This window comes from Podarcis erhardii (genome assembly GCF_964252035.2).
Source record: "Podarcis erhardii genome assembly, chromosome: 2".
In the NCBI taxonomy this organism is placed as follows: Eukaryota; Metazoa; Chordata; class Lepidosauria; order Squamata; family Lacertidae; genus Podarcis; species Podarcis erhardii.
Window position 1 is genome coordinate 35,339,226 of NC_138498.1, and position 23,255 is coordinate 35,362,480.

The 23,255-nt window shown below is 43.8% G+C and overlaps 1 protein-coding gene across 8 annotated transcripts in view; it reads left to right on the forward strand.

Annotated features, from left to right (window-relative positions):
• The first annotated feature begins 301 nt into the window (after positions 1-301).
• TMEM94 (transmembrane protein 94) overlaps positions 302-23,255 on the forward strand; it is a 70,586-nt gene continuing 47,632 nt past the window's right edge. For 2 of the 8 annotated variants that reach the window (XM_081850660.1, XM_081850663.1), the window contains exon 1: positions 17,534-17,773. In XM_081850660.1, the coding sequence (XP_081706786.1) occupies positions 17,720-17,773 (54 nt within the window). In that variant the 5' untranslated portion in view covers positions 17,534-17,719. Of the gene's footprint in view, positions 461-1,950; positions 1,991-6,077; positions 6,229-6,265; positions 6,398-17,533; positions 17,774-23,255 lie in introns of those variants that run through there. The other 6 variants (XM_081850659.1, XM_081850658.1, XM_081850662.1 and 3 more) reach the window with 5 other exon arrangements.

The window sequence follows — 23,255 nt, forward strand, 5'->3', positions numbered from 1 at the left end:
CGCAGCGGTCCCAGAACGAGAGAAGTAGCCTTCCGGGTCTTGCGGCTCACCATGTGAGATCCACCCCTCAAGGAAACCCCTCGTTTTGATGGTCAGCAAACAGCTCCTGTTTCAGTCCCTAAAACTAGCCGCCCTTCGCTGTGCACAGATGGTTTGGAGAGAAGGGCGGAAGTATAGCGTCACCCTTCACCCCACCCTAACCTACCACAGCTAAAGCCCTGAAATGTGAGGCGAACGTAGCCAATCCAGTGCAAGCTTATTTAACTGCACCTGAAGCCACACGTATGATACTCTGGAGTAAAGCGGGTTATTTTGCCATCAACAAGGATGGCGGCTATAGAGATGTTTGGGGGAATGGCGTGAAGGGTTGCCTGGGAGCATTCTCCAGCTGGCGGGGAAAGGCCCCAGGATTTACTGGGGACCCCAGAGACAAAAGAAAGGGGATATTAAACCCGTTCTGGTAAGTAACCTACCACTCCCTTCGGGAAGGGTGGAAAAAGGGGTCGCTCCTTGAGACCCAAGTTTCTGCCCTTAGTCCTGAGGCGGCTTGTTTTTAATATATCCCCACGCCTTCCCCCCTACTCTGAGGATTTAGCGAGGCATTGGGATGAGGCGGCATTTCAAAGCTGCTGTTTTGGGGGGAGGGACGGGGAGAGAAGTGCCGATTTATCAGCTTTGCAGCTCTTGTCAACACGCGTCGCCTTCTCACGATCTGTGAGTTGGAGGCCACCTCTGCAAGGCTGTGAACTTTTCAACCTATTCCAGGGTGTTTCAGTGGGTGTCTCGAGTCAGGGTAGCCAGACCCTGCAGGAGAGCAACCAGGCGCCTTGCAGTAGGAAGTTTCTGCACGACGCCAGTTCCTTGCAGCTGCAAACGCTTGCAAATCTTGCAACCCACGCAAGCTCCCTCCCTCTCTGCCTTCCTCCCCGGCTTGCTGGTGGAACTCGGGAGTCATATTACTGTCTCTGACTGACAAGCTGTTACTTGCCCACTGCTGCTTAATTCAGAATTCAGTCCGTGTAAATGCGCCTTGCTAGTGCCAGTGCAGGCAGACGACGCTGACATTGCAGTGTTAGCAGGTCCATGCTGTGCTTCCCGCGCGGTGAAAGCCCTGACACGTGTTAAGAAGTTTCTAGGAACCTTCTGCACTTTGCCCGGTGTATTGCATAACCGTATATAACCAAGCGCAAGAGACGTTAGAAGTAACCAGGCAGTCACCCACGTTGCTATGTTACAACAGCATAATGAGGAGAACATTACTGCAGCATATCTAAACGAGATGCTCGGTACTCAATCCTTTCAAGTACCGGTACTCTTCTCCACATCGTTACTTTCCTAATCAGATGCCCTCCAGACGTTGGCATACAACAACATGGCCACTGGTTGGGGATGATGGGAGTTGTAGTCCAAAAACAGCTGGAGGGTGCCTGGTTGGGAGAGGTCGTTTTACCATGATGCAAGTGTGCCTCTCCCCCCGCCCCCCATGCACTTTGTGGAAGTTTCCTCTGATGGTCAGCTGATTTTAAAAGTTTTCTTTTTAAATTTAAGAAAAAGCCTGTTTTTAACTAATGGACCAATTTAGGTAAATATTTCAGTATCACGTTATTGCTGATCATATGTCGTCTTTTGACGAAGTAATGCAGAAAACTAATCCCTCAAATTCACCTTTTAAGGTGTTAGCAGAATCCATTGTTCGCAACAATGTAATTGGTACTAAACCTTCCCACTCATCTCCATAGGGGTTTGCTTAGTAGTCAGATTTTTAAAACTACTGTACTGTATAGTTAATTGGATTGATTAGTACTCCTGTGCCTAAATGACTACATTGCTGGTTACAAGCCATAGGGGTTTGGACAGTAAAAAGATTAAATGCCAGCAGTGCGATCCCACGTATGTCTATGCAGGAGTAAGGCCCATATAGTTCACTGTAATTTGTTTTTTTTCCCCTAGTTTGGTGCCCTGTTAACTGGGGTGAGGAGACTTCAGGCTGGCGAGATCTACTTTTAATCTTGTTAGAACATTTAAGATCTACCAACCAGAGCTTGGTGTAAAAGAAATACACTTGGACAAAAATAATCATGGGCCTAGGAATTTGTTTTGAGTACTGGAATTGAGTTCAGACTTTCTACTTGCCCTTAGCTTTCTTAATTTTACTAGGGAGCCATTTAGTTTCTGCTTTATTAAACAATGCCATGTCTATGTTTGGTGGCTCAGCGGTGGAAAGGGTATGCTAGCTTAGTGGAGATATTCTCTAACTACATCCAAAACATTTTCCTCCTTCCAATAACCAATGTGGAGTCTGCATAAATTATCTAAATGATCCCATCCAAATAACATTCTATAATTTTCTTTTAGAGATTTTTTTTCTCATAAAAACAATGACTTCAAAATGTTACAGAAAATGCACCTGCAGAGACTATATATGTTGCTTCCTTTACATCATATGTGTAAAACAACAGAGGAACTAGTCAGCTCTTAGGCTGGAAATGATCTAATAGAGGTGTTTAAATTTAGGGAACTCATGTCTGCCAATGAGCAGGTTTTATTTCTTTATTCCATTTGTATCCTACCCTTCCTGCAAAAAGCTCGTGATTGTGCCTTGATGCTGCAGTCCTGTGTTTGCTTCCGGAGAATAGGCCCTTTTGAATGCAATGAATATTAGTTCTTTGGAATCATATGTAGGGTTGTGCTGCATCTATCACAATAACCCTGTTTTGTAGGTTAGGATGGGGGAGTTTGACTTTTGCAACATTTGGCCAGTGAACATCATAGCTCATGGGAGAGTTTCCCACATCCAAACCCAGATTATTCTATACTATTATAGCCTGAATTTGCTAGCAGACTTCGCTACTCTTTGTGATAATTCCAGACATCACTATACCAGCATGGTAGGTATGTGATTCCCCAAACCACCCAAGATGAGACTAGACTAGACTGTTAATGGTCTGAATTTGCTAACATACTTTGCTGCTTCCATGTAATAATTCCGGATAATAGGTTTGGGTGCAGATCTAGGGCCACATCCACACCACAGATTTAAAACACATGGCTTCCCGAAAAGAACTCTGGGAGCGGTAGTTTAGCCCTGACAGAGCTACAATTCCCAGCACTCTTAACAAGATTCTTTGTGGGAAGCCATGTGCTTTAAGTGTGCTTTATATGCATGGTTTGGATGTGACCCTGGACCTTTTGAAACCAATGGAAGGGATGTACTGAGGGATGGCAGGGGTAACGGGCATGCAGAGTGCCCACCCAAAATAAGCCCTAGTCTTTTGCTCCAAAGGTGAAGAATGTGGTTGGCTGCTTTAGTTCTGGGTGGTGCTCAGAACAAGCACCTGCCTACCCCCAGCAGCAAAGCAAACCCAGGTCCTGCTGGCCTTTTGGGCACTGTATCGCTGAACCCCTTTGAAGAGCCTCAGCAGCTCAGTGCTGAACAGGTCTCTCCTCTGCTTCTCAACTCTTGAGTTTAAAGCTGGAGAGAGGAGCTGTGGTCATCCCCACAGTTGCACTGGGCTTCCACAACTCCACAGAAGATCCCATCTCCCTCCAGCTGCAAAACTGGGAGGGGAAATTGTGCTGCACACCTGTGGGAGATCTGGGACAAAGTCATGCGACAAGGATAGGATCTTGGCGTCCAAAGGTTTTAGCTTATTCAACAAAGGCAGTCTGAATTTTTTGAACTTTGCATATTCCCTATGTGTTTTTTATAATGTCCAAAAGAGAGTTGTTGTAGTTTCTTTATTTCTGACAAACTTGAAATCCTTTATTTCCCCCCGCCCCTTGAATGAAACTGTAGGTAGCACTTCTAACTTGATTAAATTTGCTTGTGCAACCAGGAACAATATAAATTTTGCTTTGGCGCTGGATGTGGCCAGGCATTGTACTGATCGAATGGCGAATGCATACAATGGCTGCAGCTTTTTAAAACACGTTTTCTTTATAAAAGATCTAGGAGAATGCACATGTAAGCAAATATATCCCATAGAGCCTTGAGGAGTAGCTGGTTAAAGGCAAATCAGGTTGTGAAAACGATATCTGAACAAAGCAATGTATCGGAGAGTGTAGGTAAGCGCTAAGGGTGTCATTATGTAAATTATTATTATTATTATTATTATTATTATTATTATTATACTTAACCAATTGCTGTTGGGTAGCTTAAGGCTGTGTAGAGGAGGCCTTTGGCCAGAAGCTGAGAAATGGGGATCACTACTTGTTCTTTGCTTTTGAGGTGAGAGGTAAAGTTTCGGGTGTTATAGTTTGAATGTTGATGGTCAGGAGGCATGGTTTGCTTTTAAGATCACATTACAGCTTGCTGCCAGAGACAGAATGTCTCACTGCAGTGCAGCCCATATTCCTGTCTTGCACAGCTGTCTTGCCTCTTGACCTTCTCTATCAAGTGGCACAGAATTGAGCTTCTATTGCTAAGAGCTAAGATTTTTATTTTATTTTTGCAGGGTGGGTGGGAGTATTTTTGTTTTGATCTTGCTTCAGGCATTTTCTGCTTTTTTGACAGTCATTTTGAAGCTATATGTTTCCAAATTTGGCTATTTCAGAGTGCAATTGTTAATAGTTTTTAAAGCAACAACAGACCACCAACCAGAGCATCTTATTTCCCATTCTGCTGCAGGTATTTGTGTGTTTAAAGGCAGAGCATGAAATATTTCAGCAAGATTTGTGCTACAGCTTCCTCTCATTCCGCAGCTGCCATCATCTGCTGTGCTCTGAAAACATCTCCTTGTAGCATTCTATTCCTGAACTGGGCTGACAGGGCAAGATTAAGCTAGTGAGAATCCTTTCCATCCTGGGCTTCAGATAATGGAAATCAGGGACACAGTTCAAACTGAAGGCAAATTCTGAGGTTGTGCCAGACTGAAAGCATATAGCTCAAAGGAATTTCTAGAGGATGGCTGTTTAGCTAGCAAGATGTGCTGAATATGGTCAATGCTGTGTGTACTTCACACTAAATGAAATTGCATCACGAAGAGCTAAATTCTGCACCCTTGATATATTATATGCCAATTTACACATACCTATATACTGATTTTTTTGTAACTTACTCTGCTTTCGTATAATTTATTCTGCAAAGGATTATGCGCTGCTGCCTTGCTCCCTAAACACTAGAAATCCCGCTTAGAACTCTCCTGTTTTCAAGAACAAATCAGTGTTACAGCTCATCAGTAACATATTATAATTTTCTCTTTTGGGTTTCTGGATTGTGGTGATACTGTTGATGCTATTAGGATTCCTACTTGAGTACTTTATGCATATTTCTATTTTAATGTTTTTCATTAAGTATATGATATACATCTATTTTGGTTTTCTTCATTTTCTATGTTGCATTTGGTGGTGTCTAGCTGGAAAAAAAACACTTTATGTTTCTAAATAAAATGATGTGTTTGAGTGTGCAAAGTCAAGCTAAATTAGATTCCCCCCAATGCATGTGGAAATACAGGCCAGTCTTATTACTGAAAACAATTCAGTTTTCAAAGATTGACTAGATTTTAACCTTTACTTTAGGAGCTGGTAGAAGACCTGAGCCAGACTCTAATATCTAGCAAGTCTACAACTGAGGCACAGACTATGATTGGAATTTGACCCACAGGTCACAAAACGCTTGTTGGGAGAAACAGCTTGCCAGCTAGGCTCTGCTAATTCCAGCTATGCTAAGATTTTCTTTACTGATGATCTAGCACCTTTCTTTAGACACTCTAGCCAGTGATGGATCTGGCTTGTGCTCGACTCTGTAGTGTAACCACCTTGTCAAAGCAGATTTGATGTGTTGTTTCAGATAGCGGGAGAGTCATGACTACAGGATCCATTGGAGATTATCTGGGCAGGGACCTGGTCAGAGATAAAAATAACAAGACAAATAGCTATAAGTGACAGGCAGCCTCTATCACAAGCCTCCTGGCTGGCATTTGAGCATGGCGTCTCTGCAGCACCTGATGAAATCTGGCTTCTTACTTAGAGGCTGAGCTTGGCAGTTCTCTTGGACATGTCAAGAAAATGCATTCAGTGCCAAGGCAATAATCATGTTATGCCTTACAGGGGATTTCATTTTGCCCGTGGTACTGGCCTTTTCAGTAGTTAATACAGATGGACCCTATTTAGTGGTGGGGTGGAAGTGTTGCAGAAGGTACAATAAGAGCCATCTTCTGTTTTCTCATCTGTCTAGATCAGTTGTGATCTTGAATTCTCTAAAGTGCTTTACTTTAAGAGAGAGTGAAGGTAAAAGAGTGACATTTAACCCCTTTTGTTTCTGTAGATGTTATCACTAAGGCACGCTAATTGAGCTTCATACGTTATCTAGAAGAGGACCTCTCACGGAATGGTGGTTGTGGTCTTCTGGGTATGCTCTGTCCACTGAGTAACCATGGACTCCAAGGAGAAGTGTCAGGTAGGTTTTTTTGGTCATGTTGTAGCTACTGTAGTTCTAGATGAATCTCTCGATTGAATTTGCTTCTGGTTGACTTTAGTTGGAAGATGATGAGTGGCCAGGTGTTCTTAATGTCAGAATGGCTTTCATTGGTGAGAATCTGGAAACCCAGATTCATATTTACAGTGGTACCTCGGGTTACAGACGCTTCAGGTTACAGACTCCGCTAACCCAGAAATAGTACCTCGGGTTAAGAACTTTGCTTCAGGGTGAGAACAGAAATTGTGTGGCGGAAGCAGCGGGAGGCCCCATTAGCTAAAGTGGTGCTTCAGGTTAAGAACAGTTTCAGGTTAAGAGTGGACCTCCAGAACAAATTAAGTACCGGTACTTAACCCAAGGTACCACTGTACTCTGTATGTGTTTTTCTACTACTTCCTCTTTACAACTGTGGAGGTTACTTCCAAGTAATCATTAGCATATATAACATAGTTTACATACTGTTCTCCTGGACAAGATGAATGCCAAGGGTTACTGCTGTGGGATATGTTGAACTTCTTGGGAGATATAGCTTGTGAACTTGAATGTAAGCTGTTTTCTGGCAGTGATAGTTGGTTAACAAAGGTCTTGCTTTATTAAGGATGATCATTGTGTGATTGTGTTGCCACACCGTAAAACTTACAAAACCATGAGATTAGCTCTGAAATTATTAACTTTGGAAAGCTGCTTTTGAGCCTTCTTTTTACTTTTCAAGATTTTATCCACAGCCATCAGCACTGGAAATGCTTTTTCTCATTTATTGTTTTTAGCGATGCACTACAAATATAGGACACCAGAAAATGAAAGTTCCCATAGGTCCATGGCACCAAACTTTATATGATCATAGGCTCTAGTTTGCTCACTTTCTGTGATTTTAACAGTTTTTCATGGTTACAGTTGTTGCAGAAATTATGCCATTTGTATGTGACCAGCTACTTGTTAACTTGCTTCTTCCTCCATATCAATGGGGGCAAGTGTGATCCCTTGAAAACATCAATGTCCACTAAATTTCCAGTTCTCAGTGATGGAGGCATACAGTGACTAAAAGTGGGGGAAAGCAGAAAAAACAGGAGAGAGAAATGCTAGAGGAACTGATGTGTGAATCTATTCAAAGTAAAACATTTTATTTCACAAACCTACTTCTGGATTTATTGCTTGTATTTATTGATTTATTAATGAAACCAAATCCCAAGACAGACTGCCTTTTGTTGGTAGAAAGGGACTTTTGATGTCAGGTGGAGTCTTGTTTGGCTGTGCATTTAGGAATTAAATATTACTGTTTACGCTTTCTCCATGGCTTCTTAACCTGCATCTTTCCAGAGAGATTGTTTTGTATGGAATGCTGGTAGGATGGCATTCCTTATGCTTTGTTCAATCTGATCCAATCTGACCCAAGCATGTGTATTTAAGGACAGTTCATCTTGTTCACGTGGGTTGTGTGGAATAGGGGTCCTCAACCTTCTTGAGCATAGACAAAAAAAGGAGGCAACACACCTTCCCCCAAATAGGAAACACCCCTGGAAAAAGTCTCTTTAAAACAAACAAACAAATTAGGACAGGCTTGATGTCTGAGGGTGCCCATAGTTCCTATGGATTTCCCCTTGGGGACCGTGGTAGAGGAGCACAATTTCTAGAACTACCTCTGCAAGTGCCAGACTGAATAATGTGTTAGCAATGTAGCAAAGGGTAGCATCCTTTTATTAGCTGAATATGCTCAATCTAGCTTTGTCCTTGGTATCTTGAAGCAGGTGCATATTCTAATCTGAACAGGCATAGCTTATCCCTGGGTAGTGTATCTGCTACCTATTACCAGATGAAGTGGGAGCAATTCAACTATTGGAGTGTCTTAATGATCAATGGCATGTGGTTGTTGTTGTTTTAAAGTGAGAAGTTGTTTCACAATTGCAATAGTTGTGTGGCGAGGACAGGCTATTTGGTAGTGGTAATAGGAAAATGTTTGGGGTGAGGAATACCCATTACAGCCTTGGCGTTAACACTTCTCTCATGGGTGTGTTTTGTGGTCTCATTGTGTTGTGTTGTGAGATGTTTTTTGTGTGCGCATTAAAAGAGGATGTGGCTACAACTGTTGGGGTATCACTGCCCTTTTCTTTGGAAATCCAGCCTTCATTGTGCAACATGTGCTGACTTGCGCTTAAAAAAGTGAGGAGCCTGGGAACAGGAAGGAAAAATCACAAGGACAGTAATAAAACTTTGAAGGTTGGAGGATTAGAGGGAACTCCAAGACACAGACTTGGTGACCAGCAGGATCCTTGCCCAATACTCTGCTCCCTCACAGCTACTTCAGTCAGAGCCTTCCTTAATCACACGCCCTCCAGGTGTTTTAGTGTTCTCCAGATATTGTTGTGGACTCCAACAACCATCATCCCTGACCATTGGCCATTCTGTCTGGAACTGATAGGAGTTGTAGTCTGTAGGAAGACACCAGGTTGGGGAATGCTGTACAATAAGTCCCATAACTATGTGGGGTCGAGAGAGAGAGAATCTTGAGATTCTTACTTTGCAGATGGATAAATAAATATGTTGTTTGGCCACACATTCTTTGATGCATTTACATCTAAAGTGTGGCAAAAGCCTTCTTGCCAGTTGGCAGGTCAGTCTGGATGATCAAGCTACCTGAGTCAAAGATTTTGCCCTGGGATATTTGGACATTTGCATGGGATCAAAAATTGCACCAAATGATGTGCTCTGTATTGTGTTAATGAGTATGTGCATTACTTATAGCTGTTACTTTGAGATAATGAGGGATGGAGGAATTCCAGTAGTGTACTTTCTCTGTCTGGTTAGGGACAAATCTGCATATCTGTCCTGGCTCTCACTGAATGAAGAACTCAGACTTGGAGTAAGGCTTCTGCTCAAATCTTTAATGCCCAGGTCAGTAGATATATGGGCAAAAACAGGGTCAAAGGCACAGCAGATACATGGCTAAGGCTTTGATCCAACAAAACAACGCACCCTCTGAGTTCCTGTTACAGTGGTTACAGTGGTACCTCAGGTTATATACGCTTCAGGTTACAGACTCCGCTAACCCAGAAATAGTACCTCGGGTTAAGAACTTTGCTTCAGGATGAGAACAGAAATCGTGCCCAGTGGCGCAGCAGCAGCAGCAGGAGGCCCCGTTAGCTAAAGTGGTGCTTCAGGTTAAGAACAGTTTCAGGTTAAGAACAGACCTCCAGAACGAATTAAGTACTTAACCCAAGGTACCACTGTATATGGAAATGGGGCGGCACAACTTCAGCAAGGCAAGTGGGCAAGCAAATGCAAACTTCTAGAGGCTGGACCTAAGTTGTCTGTTCTTGGCTATGTTGGCACCTCCATGACCTAGGTGATGGAGAGGGGGACAGCTGCTGCTCCAAACCAAACTAAGTGTCTGAGTCCTCCTGGGAGGTTGGACTAAAGGCAGGCTCCAGCAGTGACAAGATCAGAGGTGGAAAAAAGCACAGAAGCATGGGGTGGGTGGGTACAAGGTGCCTGGGTGACAAAGAAGGGAGTAAAGCAGAGTGCTGACAGATTACACCACTGAGACCCTTCCCAGGATCTGACTCCTCATTTGTGACTCTGTTCCCCTCTTGAGGTCCTGGCACAGCCCCTCCATACCCACTGGGCCCTGCCCCAAGGTCGTCAACCAACTGACCCTCTGACTTTTCTTCCTCCAATCCTGATCCAACCAGCCCCTCCATGATGTCTCTTTAGGACTCAGGACAATTTCTCCTCTTGAATTTTGTACATCTTCTGCCCTTCTAACCCAACTACAGTGTATGCTGGATCTCAATAAACCTAACAAAGCTTGCTAATAATGGCTCAGTGACCCATTTTGGTATTGATCAGTGTGAGATATACAGCAATTACCGTACCATACCTTGCAGAAATGCTTTCATGACCTCAGTGGTGGCATTTTCTTGGAACAACTGAAACGTAAAACCTTTTTGTGCAATATGGGGCATGTCTGTTTAGGAACCAAGCATTTATTTCTATGAAGAGAGTGAAGAAATCTTACTTCTCTGCCATCGTTACTTCCTCATAGTTTGGGGATATCTCTGGATCCAGCATTGTTACGGGAGACTCGGGTGGCTTTTTTCACTTATAGCCAGTTTTCCAGCTACAGCCCCTTTTGAGCAGAGATGACTCTGCTGTAGTACTCAATGCTCTGGCAAGACTGAATTATTACAGTGTGCTGCCTGGGACTGCCTTTGAAGATAACGCAAACTTCAGCAGGTTTCAAATGCAGCAGCCAAATTATTGGCTACAGTTCAGTTTAGAACTCACATAATCTCAGTCTTAAAACAATTGCACTGGTTGCCAGTTCATTTCTACCCTGAGATGGTGCATTTTTATGGTGCTTTTTTTCCCTGAGTGTACAGGATGATTCACTACTGACTATGTGTCTCACCTGATGTAACTTAAAAACATCAGAGTGCATTTTTTAGCGGTACTGGCCAAGTTGGCAAAAAAAAAAAAAAATATGGTGCAGGAAGTATTGTGGGGCTGAAGAAACCCAATCTGCCCAGCTGCATTGTCAGAGAACTTGAGACTCTGAAAGATAAGGGTTTTATTGTCTAGTCTCTGCAATCCACACAGTTCCACTGCCAATAGCAGCTGAGAATAACCGTTGCTCAGATGTGGTGCAGCTTGGCATCCAGTCCTGGCTAAGAACCAGGTATTGCAGAAGAAGAGAGCAAATATCCTAAGAGGTCATCCAGAAATCTTTGAAATTCAATTTAACAGGCAAGTTATCTGTTCTGATTCCTCATTCTGTTTAATGCTGGCAAGAACAGTCCCCTCTCTGGGATATGCAAACCACGTGAAGCAGTTAGCAAATCCAGTTTTGCTGTTTTTCCTCTCAGTTTAACTCTGGTTCCGATAGAGATTTTGGAAACGTCTGCTTTTGCTCAATAGCAGCTTGTTGTGTTGTCTGGACCAAAAAACAGTTAAGTTTGTGTGAAACAAGCCAACTTCAAAGCAGGGTTAAAATTATTTTGACAGGATGGACAACTAAGCCAACAAAATGAAGTTTTGCAGACTTAAGTGTAAAGTTCTGCTTTTTGGTGCGAAGACTCAGGTGTCAAGATACAGGATGGGTGACAAATGATTTAACAGCACATTTGAAAAGTATATGGGAGTCCACATGCTAAACGCGAGTCAGTAGTGTTGTCAGGTGTCTAAAAAGGCTAATGCAATTCTAGATTGCATGAGAATTCATGGTATCACTTTGTTCTTCTTTGATCAGGACTCACAGTTCTGGACACTGCGGCTTAGAAAGGACATTGACATATTGGCACATCCAGAGTACAGCAGGGAACCCGGGGATCAGGTTTTGTGAGCAAAGGCTGAAGGGGCTGGGTATATTATTTTGGAGATTTTAAATTTAGATTATAGAATAGCCATCTTCAAATATTTGAAGGGCCACCACATAGATCATGGAGCAGATTGGTTTTCTATTGCTCCAGAGGAGAGGACCCAAACCAGTGAGTTCAAATCATGAGAGAAATGATTTAAATGTAAGAAATTATTTCCTGATTCAAGCTGTATGACAGTGGAACAGACTGCCTTGAAAGGTGGCAAATTCTTCTTTGTTAGAAGTTTTTAAATCAGAGACTGGAGGGCCCTGATCACAGGTGCTGCTGTACTGGATTTACTTCAGCAGCTGATGCTGAACTTGGAAGTAGATGAAATTACCTTTTGAAACAACAAACCAAAACATAATTAACGTAGCCACAGTTTATTGCTGTAGGGGACACAGCAAGCTGTGGTTGAGCAAAAACAGAAACCAAAGCTTCTAAACAACTCCCGCCTATGCCAGGGAGGGACTGAATGTGGAAGCCCAAGGCACACCTCCGCTCCTTCACGTCACACTAAACTATGGTTTAGCATAGGTTTTAAAAGGAGCCATTATGTCACTGTTCTGGGTCATTTTATTTTCTCTGTGACGAAACACCAGTGCTGGGAAAAGGACAGTTTTCTTCATGGAAGGCTCCATTGTTGCAATAATGAGTGTTGTGTAAATCCCATTGGTAGTGATGTTTGGGATGGACAATATAATTACCAATGTAAATACCTTCTTCTATTATCCAGTAGCTCTGCTTTTTCCATGGCTGTTTGCAATCTTCTTCTTCTTTTTAATTGGAATCCACAGACTTCTGTTCTTTAGTGCTAGAGTGCATGCATCCAATAGTAGCCTGGTTTGCATGTCAAATTAAAGCATAGTTAAAATAAACTGTGGTTTAGTGTGAATGAGCTGTGTGCTGGTGCATGGTGCTGCAGTTGTGGGCCTTTCTCTCTTCCCCTGCCCCTGCTTTTACCAGTTTCCTCTACCACACTATCTATTTTGCCTTGTCTATCATACTGAATTTCACCACCCGCACCTCTGCCTCCCTTACTTTGTTGTGTCTGGATCTTAAAAGTTCTGCACCTTTCTACTTCGTCTTGACCAATCCATCTCATTTTAATGTGCTTCTGTTTCCCTTACCATATTGTGCTTTCCGTAGAAGTACCTTGATACAGCTTACATTTGTGCAAGCTCCACGTGCGAGTAATTGATGAGGCGCAGGCACATATCAGGGTCATGTAGTCATGAGCGGATGCAAAGCAATACAGGGCTGTGCCTTTTGCTAGAGTTCATGCCCTTATTTTTCATGCTGCTCACAATGTGAACAGAAGTGGCGACGAAGTGCCTTAACCTCTTCAGACATCTCTCCCGTCCTTTCATCTCTTATTTTAATCAATGGTGTGGCTCCCGCCTTTCCTTCGGGATAGCTGCCACTTGAGAAATAGCGCTCCACTTTTCTTCTACTGGGCTTAACACTTCTCTCACATACAATATGCACACGCACACTGCTTTTTAGCTGGGAAATGTTTCAGGGAGGGCAACCGAAATGATCAAGGGGATGGAGCAACTTCCTTGTAAGGAAAGATGGCAGCATTTGGGGCTTTTTAGTTTAGGAGAGCAGGCAAGTAAGAGGAAGCATGGACGTGGATATCCAGAAACTGAATAGAGAAAAGTCCCCCCTTCATAATAGCAGAACACAGGGGTGCCAAAATTTTGGAAGATTTAGGACAATACTTTGCACAGCGCATCGTTCAGCGATTGGCTTGGCTCTCACGGAAGGTAGTGATGGCCATAGCTGTCAATGTTTTCCTTTTTTTAAGGGAAATTCACTTATTCCAAATAGGATTCCTCGCAAGAAAAGGGAAAAGTTGACAGCTATAGTGATGGCTGCCAAACCGGATAGCTTTAAAAGAGGGCTAGACTAACTCATGGATGATAAGGCTACTAGTGCCTGCTAACCATAATGGCTATGTTCTCCTTCCCCTGTTACAGGTACTACGTCTTTGAATGCCGGTTGCTGCAATCACAAGCAGGGAGAGTACTGTTGCCCTCAGATCCTACTGCCAGGCTTGCCATAGGCATCTGTTCAGCCACTGTGAGAACAGGATGCTGGACAAGATGAGCCATTGGCCTGATCCTGCAAAGGCTCTTCTTATGTTCTTGGGTCCACCCTCTAGCAAGTGGAATGCTTTTGTATTGCGGAGTGATTACATTCTGCATGGCACTTGCTTGGAATCGAAGCGAACCGAGAGCTTTTTTCTTTCTTTTTTTTTTTTTTAACCAAGCAAAGCTAGGAGAAAATTCTGTTAAGGCGACTGCCAAAGAGAGTTAAAAAGGCTTTTCTTGCCATTTAAAAAAATAATAATAATAAGGCTGCTCTATTCTGTTATGCTGAGATGTCCGCATCGGAGAACTTCCTGCGACTTTACAGTCTGAGGTGCCAGCATGTGCTCATTCAAGATGGTGAGAGAGATTTCAGAAACATCTGCCAGTGGCATTGCTATAAAAAGCCCACCTGCTGAATTTTGTGTATGTTTTGTAGGAGTACGAGTGTTTCCCAGTCCCGGCTCCTGGGGTGTTGCTTCCCTTTTCCTTGGTGGTGTCCCAGTTACAACAAGTAGCTGTGTTTTTTAGCTGCTTAATTACTTACTAGGAATTGTATTCAGGAAAGTGGGGTGGTGGTGGTGGTGGGAATTTGTGCCGTGCAAGACACTTTGTTCCTTTTGTGCAGTTAAAGAGTATGTTGTCTAGGAAACACAATGCCCTGGAGAAAGATGCTGCCGCTTTCTTTCCCCTCCCTTCCCTGCTGGCTTCTTTCTTGCAACCAGCGACACAAATGCTTTCCTTTCCTTCAGCTGTCCCCTTAAGAGTTCCATATGCAAAAACTTTAATTTCTGAAATTCTCTCTCTGTCTCTCTGTCTCTCTCTCTGTGTGTGTGATATTTTTTTGCCACACAACAGAGAGCCTGGGTCAGGACTCACTGCTTCATGGTGCCTATATAAGGAGCAGCCTTGTGTGGAGTGTCAGACTTGTAACCCCTGACTAGCAGATATTCCATAATCCCAAGGGGAAATGTTATGCAGACTGTCTATCAGCAATTCTATATACCTGGGTGGAGTCAGATAACCTTTTCTGTCTAGTGGGCTGCATTCACCTTTTGACCAACCCACAGCTCTTCCCTCCTCAGATCATCTGTGCAGATCAGCTGAGGAAGCGGGTTATTGCCCACCTCCCCATTCATCAAATGATCAATCTGATAGCTGGGGTGGCAGCAATTTGCATCCCCATCAGAGCACTGGGGGGGCGGGGGAGATGTTGACATCTCTGCCCAGCACAGCACTGTGTCTGTTTTTCTTTTGCTGCCATCAAGAAAATCAGTGGAGTCTTGGGAGGCAATATATATATATTTGCCAGGAAAGGGGACAGATCAGACTATTAGGTCAGGGGTTAGCCGTCCTGGTTCAGGAGACGCTAGAAACTGAATCAGGGCTTTTATCCATTCAGAGCATGAGTTCTGCCACTGAGCTGGAACCTCTCCTTTCTAAGGTGGGAAGATCAGCTCTTCAAATGATGGGTCTTTCTTGCTCTCCTTTGATTTCAGAGCATGAAGGCAAAAATCGGTCACCTGTCAAACCATGGAGGTGGGTAGGCAAGATAACAATCTGACCCACTGGCCAGATCTAGTTTCCCTCAGCTCTGTTGTATGAAGTTGGGCCACTCATTGCCTTTTGGAGTAACCTTCATGCAGAGGACTTTTGCAGGCACTGCCAGACAGCTGATTGGCGGAGCTTGCTAACTCCCTTTAACTGCTCCACGCCTGAAATCATGTAGGATGTCAAGTGAGGGTGACAACTGCTACAATGGCCTCACAAGCCAGATGAGGAGGCCAGGCAGAGTTAATAAGGTACCCAGACTTCAGGCTCCTTACTTCTGTCATACAACGGGCTTTTGGCTGAGTGGGAATTTTGAATTGGGAGTCTCTCTAGTTTGACTGATACGCTTAACTTTTATTCTATGCTGGCTGTCCACTAACTTGAGAAACATATGGGCTTAATTTTTTTTGGGGGGGGGGTCTTGTTATCTACATAACCACCTTGACAGTTCAAAGCGTGGAAATTTGTGCAGTGCAGTGTATGCTTAATTGGGACTGGAGTGTTTAGTGGTGAGTAGGTACACAATGAAAGAATAGTTCAGTCATGTCTATTTAAGAAGTTAGGTGCATTTGTGCTTTCAGCTGGAAAATATATATAAAATCGATCTTGTGATTCATTCATAGGAAATAATCTAATTTTATTATATATATGAAAAAACTGCCCATTAGAGATGTCTTAAAACTCTTACGTTGAGTTCCCACTGTTCCGGGTCACAATTTATTTGTTTATTTATTTAAAGCATTTGTGCTGCACCCTTCAGCCGGAAAGGTTCCCAGAGGGGCTCACATCTTGCCTCATAATTTTCTGTTCTCGCCCCCCACAAATGTAGCTTGTTTATTGAGAAACAACTAAAAAATTAGAAAGCAGCTTTGCCGGTCCATAAGGGAAGAATCCCAAACTGCAATACTTTCATTAGGACGATCCCAAAAGTCATAAACTTACGATCAAGCTTCTTTGAGTTCTCCAGAATTCTTCATCAGATGTAATCAAAAGTCAAGGAGAGTGAGAGAAGTAGCAACTAGGTGTGCAGGTCTTAAGGTGGAAAGGACGAGAGTCATGCTATCATAATTGGATTGGTATCCCCATGTGCACAACAGGACAGGTATCCAAGCCTTGCTCTGTTATTTTAGAGGCCATTTTTGCAACAGGACTGAGATCTTGTTTAACTTGGACCATAGTATCAAGCAAGAGTTAAGACATACAGACACTAAAGGAAAGGAAGAAGAGGTGATGATAAATAGTTCTCCATGCACAGGGATGTATCTATATTGCATGCTTAGATGGAGGTTGATTGTGGTACGGAATGGGCTTGGCTCCTGTCATTACTGTGATTCTTCTTCTTCTTATTATTTATTTACCTTTGTTTTGCTCCTCCCCTCCCTTTGGGTTTTTGGGGCATATGCATTGAACTCTTTGTCTCCGTTGGCCCAGTGTCCTCTGCCTGTCCCTCCTCCATTGCTGCTGCTGCCCAGCTCTGGGTAAGTGGCAAGCCCCAGACACAATAGATTGCTATTAATAACCTGCACTGCACCTTCTGCAGGAGTCTCCTCCTGAGAGGCTATGAATATTTGATACTTGGAGGGGGGACTTTCTGCTGCTCTCCATCCTGATTGCTGCTGGGAAGTCCTGCTGGGATCAAGAGGTCGCTCAGGAGGGAGCAAGGCATATCAGTGCAGCTCAGCAAATAGAAGGCCTGGTTGTTTTCCTCCTGGATTTTTATTGAAATAATTAGCTCTCAGAATGCACAGCTTGACACCTGAGGGTTTTGTGTTCATAAGTGCACTGTTTGACATTTTTTAAAATATGGGACCGTTCATGGGAGTTCTCAACCCCTAAGGTCATTTTCCTCCTATTTAGTCCACCTCCACTGTTGTGGCCAGAGCTGGCTTTTCCTTGCAGTATCCTATGTTTTCCTGGACCTGTTCTCTGTTAGCATCATCTTGTGCTTCAGCATATACCATCTCTGCCTTCCGTACAGGTGTATTTCATGGGCTATCTGGCTTTTGAATGCAGCCTCCCAGACCCAGAGGGATGTGATCCTAAAGGACATCCTCATCTCTCCTTTCTCATCCCTCCCCTTCTTACCCCATATCCAGCATGCAGCAGTGTGACTGGCAACAGGCTGAATTAATCAGTGGCTTGGTGCTTCACTCTGCTGTTCCTCTCCCTCTCTCTCTCTCCCTCTCTCTCTCTCTTTCTGCAGCGTTGCGCTGTGCGCACTCTCTCTATTGCTCTCTGCTTCTCTCTGGATAGCAGCATTGGAAGTTGCTCTTCAAGGTTCCAAGTGCTGCGCTGCAATCTTAGCCCAGATGCTTTTTAAACAGACAGATTTGTGGATGTCCCAGCAAGCCAAAAGTGGCAAAGTAAGTTTACCTTTTGCGCTTTCTATTTCTTTCTCTTTTCTAACGTTTGAATTCAAGATGGCTTTTCCCTTCCTTTCCTGCATGTTTTCCTGAGCTGCTAATGTACAGAAGGCTTCTGAGGTTGCCTATGTGTGTGAGCTTAAGGCAGATGAGCCGCATTAAATGGCAATATATATATTATGGAAAGGAGGACCTCTTCCTTTCTGCTAGGCTTGTTCTATCACTGGGAGAATTTGGGCTCTGAGCACAGTGTATAGATGCCTTGAGCTTTAGTGAATCCTTGTGTCTGTTTAGGGGTTCAGATTTGTCTGTTTCTTACACATGCCTGAGCACTGCGCCACTAAGTGCCACTTCCTACTGGTATACTTGAGGGGTGGGGTGTGTGGGGGTTAATGCTGTGGCATAAACTAGCAGGGATCGTGTGTGGCAAATTTCCTGGATCTGGAGGATTGCCAAGTATGTTCAAGGGAAGCAAATGTGGCAATGATCCATCCTTGCAGATTAATAAATCTAGGATTACAGTCAGCTGTGGCTGGAAGTGTGTGTGTGTGTGTGTGTGTGTGTGTGTGTGTGTGTGTGTAATTACCGACTACGCATATTATTCTCCAGCGTTAGGGAAATATGTATAGTAATATATGCTTTAATATCACATTATGTAACATGCCTTTAAAACAGCACAAACACCAATCCCCATGGCACATGTGTTAGCTACATAGAAATCCAGCCCCAGGGTGATCTGCAGGTACAAGAACAGCCGCGGGAACAAAGTAGGAAAGCTGTATAGCATGCAGTTGCCTGAAGGAACTGCCTCTTCACCCAGTACCCTAAAATGAAGGAGGAGCCAGCGAGCAAGCAAAAGCTGAGGTTTGCATTGTCAGTACAAAGAAGTTTATCCTGGTTATTGGCATTCAGCCTTCTGCTTTTGTATGACCCTAAAAACACCCTGATGTCCAGAAGAAAGTAGATTCGTTCATATAGAGGGCCATGACCAATGTTGGTAATGTACTCAAGCCCTGTGTAGATTTGCGATGCTAAGTTGGAATCTCCAAATGTAAAGATTCTGTAATTTCTAAGAGGCAAGGAAGACTTGCAGCATCGTGTAAAATGGAGCTTCTGTAGTCACCTGAGTGGATGGAGCTTCTCTGCTAAAGAGAGATAGGAAGTCCTAGTTTGCTTTGGCAGCTTGTTCCTGAAACTGGATGGAGCCTGATGCTGTTATTAATTTGAGCAGTGCTGCAGATGTGGTCTATGCCAGCAGTTATGGATCGAGCCGGATGTGGTCTGCCATGGATTTCCTTAGTGGTGCCAACTTTGGTTAAGTATGCCACAAGTCAAATCCATAGCAAGCATAAGGCAGGGTGACCCTAGTGCAGGCATGGCCAAACTTGGCCCTCCAGATGTTTTGGGACTACAATTCCCATCATCCTTGACCACTGGTCCTGTTAGCTAGGGATGATGGGAGTTGTAGTCCCAAAACATCTGGCGGGCCAAGTTGGGCCATGCCTGCCCTAGTGTATGCTACAAGCCCACTATGTCTCCAAGTGCTTTTTCTTTTAGTCTACTAGGCTGGGGAGGCAAGCACAGTGTAGCATTGGAGAAGCAAGCAAGAACATGGAGAAATCTGCCCGTATAAAGATAGTATACAGTATATATACCATTAACCTGGTCCATGGACTCAGTTATTCTTAACCAGGTGTGCTTAACCCCCTCTTTAATTGTGCCCTTTATGGTACCTTTATGGTTCAATACCCGTGGCCTAATTCATCTGATCTGAATAATACTTGCTCACTTGCTATGATGTGGAATGTGAATTGTTTGAGAACTCTGTTCATTCTATATGCTCTATGCTAGATGCAAGAGTGTAGGCCATAATGAGGACATAAGGAGGCTCAGTGAGCAGTGTAGCCCTGCTGGTATAATTTGTGGCTTTTTTGTTTGGCAAAGTTTTTTTCCTGTTTGAAATTCATAAGATCCTTAGTAGTCCATGCAACAGGTTTGGGCATGCATGAGCAGGCAGGGGAGTGGAGTTCCCATGACACTACTGTACATATTCTTGCTGATGATGTTCCTTTCCTGCCCCCTCCTCCATGGTTACCCACACTTTCCATTTCCACAGGAAGTTCACACGTGGAGATGCCACAAGTTGGAAAGGACCAAAATGCCATTGGCTCCAACCCAACAGATAGCTGGGAATCATGTTTATTCCTTCCAAATGATGGTGGTGGTGGGGAATTGTTTTCCTACCATTGTTCTGAGATAGAGAGACTGAAGGCTTGATTGCAATCTAACTTGGCTTATAACTCTCTGCAGTAGGAAATCACATTTTGTGCTAATTTTCTCCTGACTTGCTTGTTCTATAACACAAGAAAGTGTTGAGGAAACAACAGTAACAGGATCAGGATAATAGAAGGAAGAGGGACTTATCTGTCTACAGTGGTGCCCCGCAAGACGAACGCCTCGGAAGACGAAAAACTCGCTAGACGAAGGAGTTTTTCGTTTTCTTAGCCGCTTCGCAAGACGCATCTCCCTATGGGCGCGCGGCGCTTCCCCTCTGTCCCCGGTGATTGCGGGGCAGGCAATGGGGAGAAGCAATCTTCTCCCCGCCGCCCCTTGCTTTAAACAGGTCCGCGGCGCTTCCCCTCCGTCCCCGGACGGTCTCCATAGGAGCGCATTGATTGATTTTCAATGCATTCCTATGGGAAACTGTGCTTCGCAAGACGAAAAACTCGCAAGAAGAAAAAACTTGCGGAACGAATTAATTTCGTCTTGCGATGCACCACTGTACATTTGTTTCTCATTTCCCCCCAGTCTTAAGTTCATTTTGCCACTTTCCACATCAGTTTATGATTTTTTTATAAATAAGAGTCTCGTGAAAATTTGCCAGCATATTAGTTCACGTTTCTTGCATGTAATTTTCCCCTAAAATAATGCATGTTTTATACTTTTCATGAACATGTACATATTTATACACACTTTCCCCAAATAAGATGTGTCTTTGCATGCATTTTTTGGTTGGAGAATTGCATTGCACAACTTGGCAAGATGTGCATTTCAGAAGACAGCTGCATTTTGATTTCCTTGTAGGTAGGTAAGTGGGACGCGGGTGGCGCTGAGAGTTAAACCACAGAGCCTAGGACTTGCCGATCAGAAGGTTGGCGGTTCAAATCTCCGCGACGGGGTGAGCTCCCGTTGCTCGGTCCCTGCTCCTGCCAATCTAGCAGTTCGAAAGCACATCAAAGTGCAAGTAGATAAATAGGTACCACTCCGGCAGGAAGGTAAACGGCATTTCCGTGCACTGCTCTGGTTCGCCAGAAGCGGCTTAGTCATGCTGACCACATGACCTGGAAGCTGTATGCTGGCTCCCTCGGCCAGTAAAGCAAGATGAGCGCCACAACCCCAGAGTCATCCGCGACTGGATCTAATGGTCAGGGGTCCCTTTACCCCCTTTACCCTTTAGGTAAGTAGCTCCATTAGTGTCATTAAACATGTGTGCCTATCAGCCTGGTTCTTCACCTTGCTTGCCTTTTAGTCTGTCTTGCATACCTTCTTTTGAACACTATATCTTCCTACCAACGAGGCACCAACTGCAAGCCTGGCCATGTTAGCAATAGCTTTGCATTTGGATATTCCCATCCCCAACAAAAACCAAAGTTTGGAATATGAAATCCCAAGAGCCCCAAATGTGATATGGTGCTTAGGAATGTCAATCTCTTTCAAAACAACAGTGCCTTCCAAACCTGGGCTGGTGCCGAATGTGTGTGGTTGTTGTTTTGTAAGTTATCTTTTTTAAATTGAGTTTTCAAAACACCTTGGTACAGATGGCATAATTTCAGACACAGTAGCAAGGCATGGTATTTGAATCACTTTAATAAGACAATAAAAGTGGCTAAATTTTGAATGCTGGTTCTTGCTTTTCAAAAAGAAGTGATTATGCCATCTTGGCGTTGGAAGCGTCCCCTTGACTTCCATCCCTGACCAAGATAAAACCCTTTCTTCTCATTTAATTTCTAATATGAAGTGATGTTCCTAAGAGACACTGTGCGGTGGTGAAAATGACACCTGCTTGCTCTCACAATAGAGAAGAGATCCGCTTGTTCTGTGCTTGTCCCTTGATAATGGTTACATAACTGGCACCAAGGAGAGAGAGAGAAGGGAGAGTTGTCAAAGTAACTCCTCCCCATGTATTGTGTCTCGAAGGGGCCACCTGTGTAATATATTTATTGAGCACAAAATAACAACACTCGGTGAATAGTGCTTTCTCCCATGTTGGAGTGATGATCAAAAGATTGTCTGCGACACGACTGTGATAGGTGGCATGCAACCTGTTGAAAAGGTTCTTGTGCCGGGATGTTTTTAACGTTTGATGATCTATTATGTTTCTATATTCTGCTGGAAGCCGCCCAGAGTGGTTGGGGAATCCCAGCCAGATGGGTGAGGTATAAATAATAAAATTATTATTATAAAAGTAATAATTCTGGGAAAAATTCAGCATAGCGCTAAGGAGATTGCCCCATCAGCACAAGCATTTCTGCAGGAATAATCTGTCTCTCCCTGCCCCATGCGCTGTTCCAGGGCTCTCCTGACCCCCTTGAGCCAATTTGGGGGAAGGAACACTGCAGAAGGAGAGGGTGGGAAAGCCCCGTTGCACTGGTGGAGGTCTTTGAGCAGGTTCCTGTTGCCAGGACTGCTTAGTTGAATCCAGCTCAAAGTAGTAATGGCAGGACAAACAGCAGTCTCATTTTGCATATGGATCTTGCACTGGATTTTGTGTAGTCTGAAAATGGACCCTGTGTTGGTAGGAAGAAGCTGCAGAATGCCCCCTGCCCAAAAGGGCCATGACTTCCTTGAGGTTCTCAGGTGGTCCAAAGAAAACAGCCCCTGCTGCAATGCAATATTCTTGATTCATTAACTCTGGCTAAGGATCACTATTAGCCATAGGATTGCATGGCCCCTCTTCCTTTCTTTGGTGTTTCTCCTCTTGCATGCAAATCTCCATAACAATCTTTTAACCATGGTGAGTATCAGTATCAACAAGACATCATAGCAGATTATTTTAAGGCTTCTACAGCACACAGCAAAGAAATTTATCTAGGTGGTGAATGTCATTTCCACAAACAGCATAAAAACACTTAAGCAACATCTGGGCAGTAATGCACAATGGTTATGCTATAGGCCAGAGAAGTCCTGAGTAAGCAGAAGATATTGGTTAGAGGTACTGTGAAAAAAGATTTGCCTTTAGAAGAAGTTATGTTAATGCAGAACTGCCCGTGGAGAGATTCTCACATATAGGTGATGTCTACACTGTCATGTATGATCCAGTTGAGATTTCTACATTGTAGGGGGTTGGACTAGATGACCCTTTCCTAGTCAATTTTCCTACTGCCCATCTACTGCACCTGTATGTATGTATGTATCTATGTATTTATCTGTGTGTGTGTGTGTGTGTGTGTGTGTGTGTAGTCTCAGAACACTGGAGTCATAG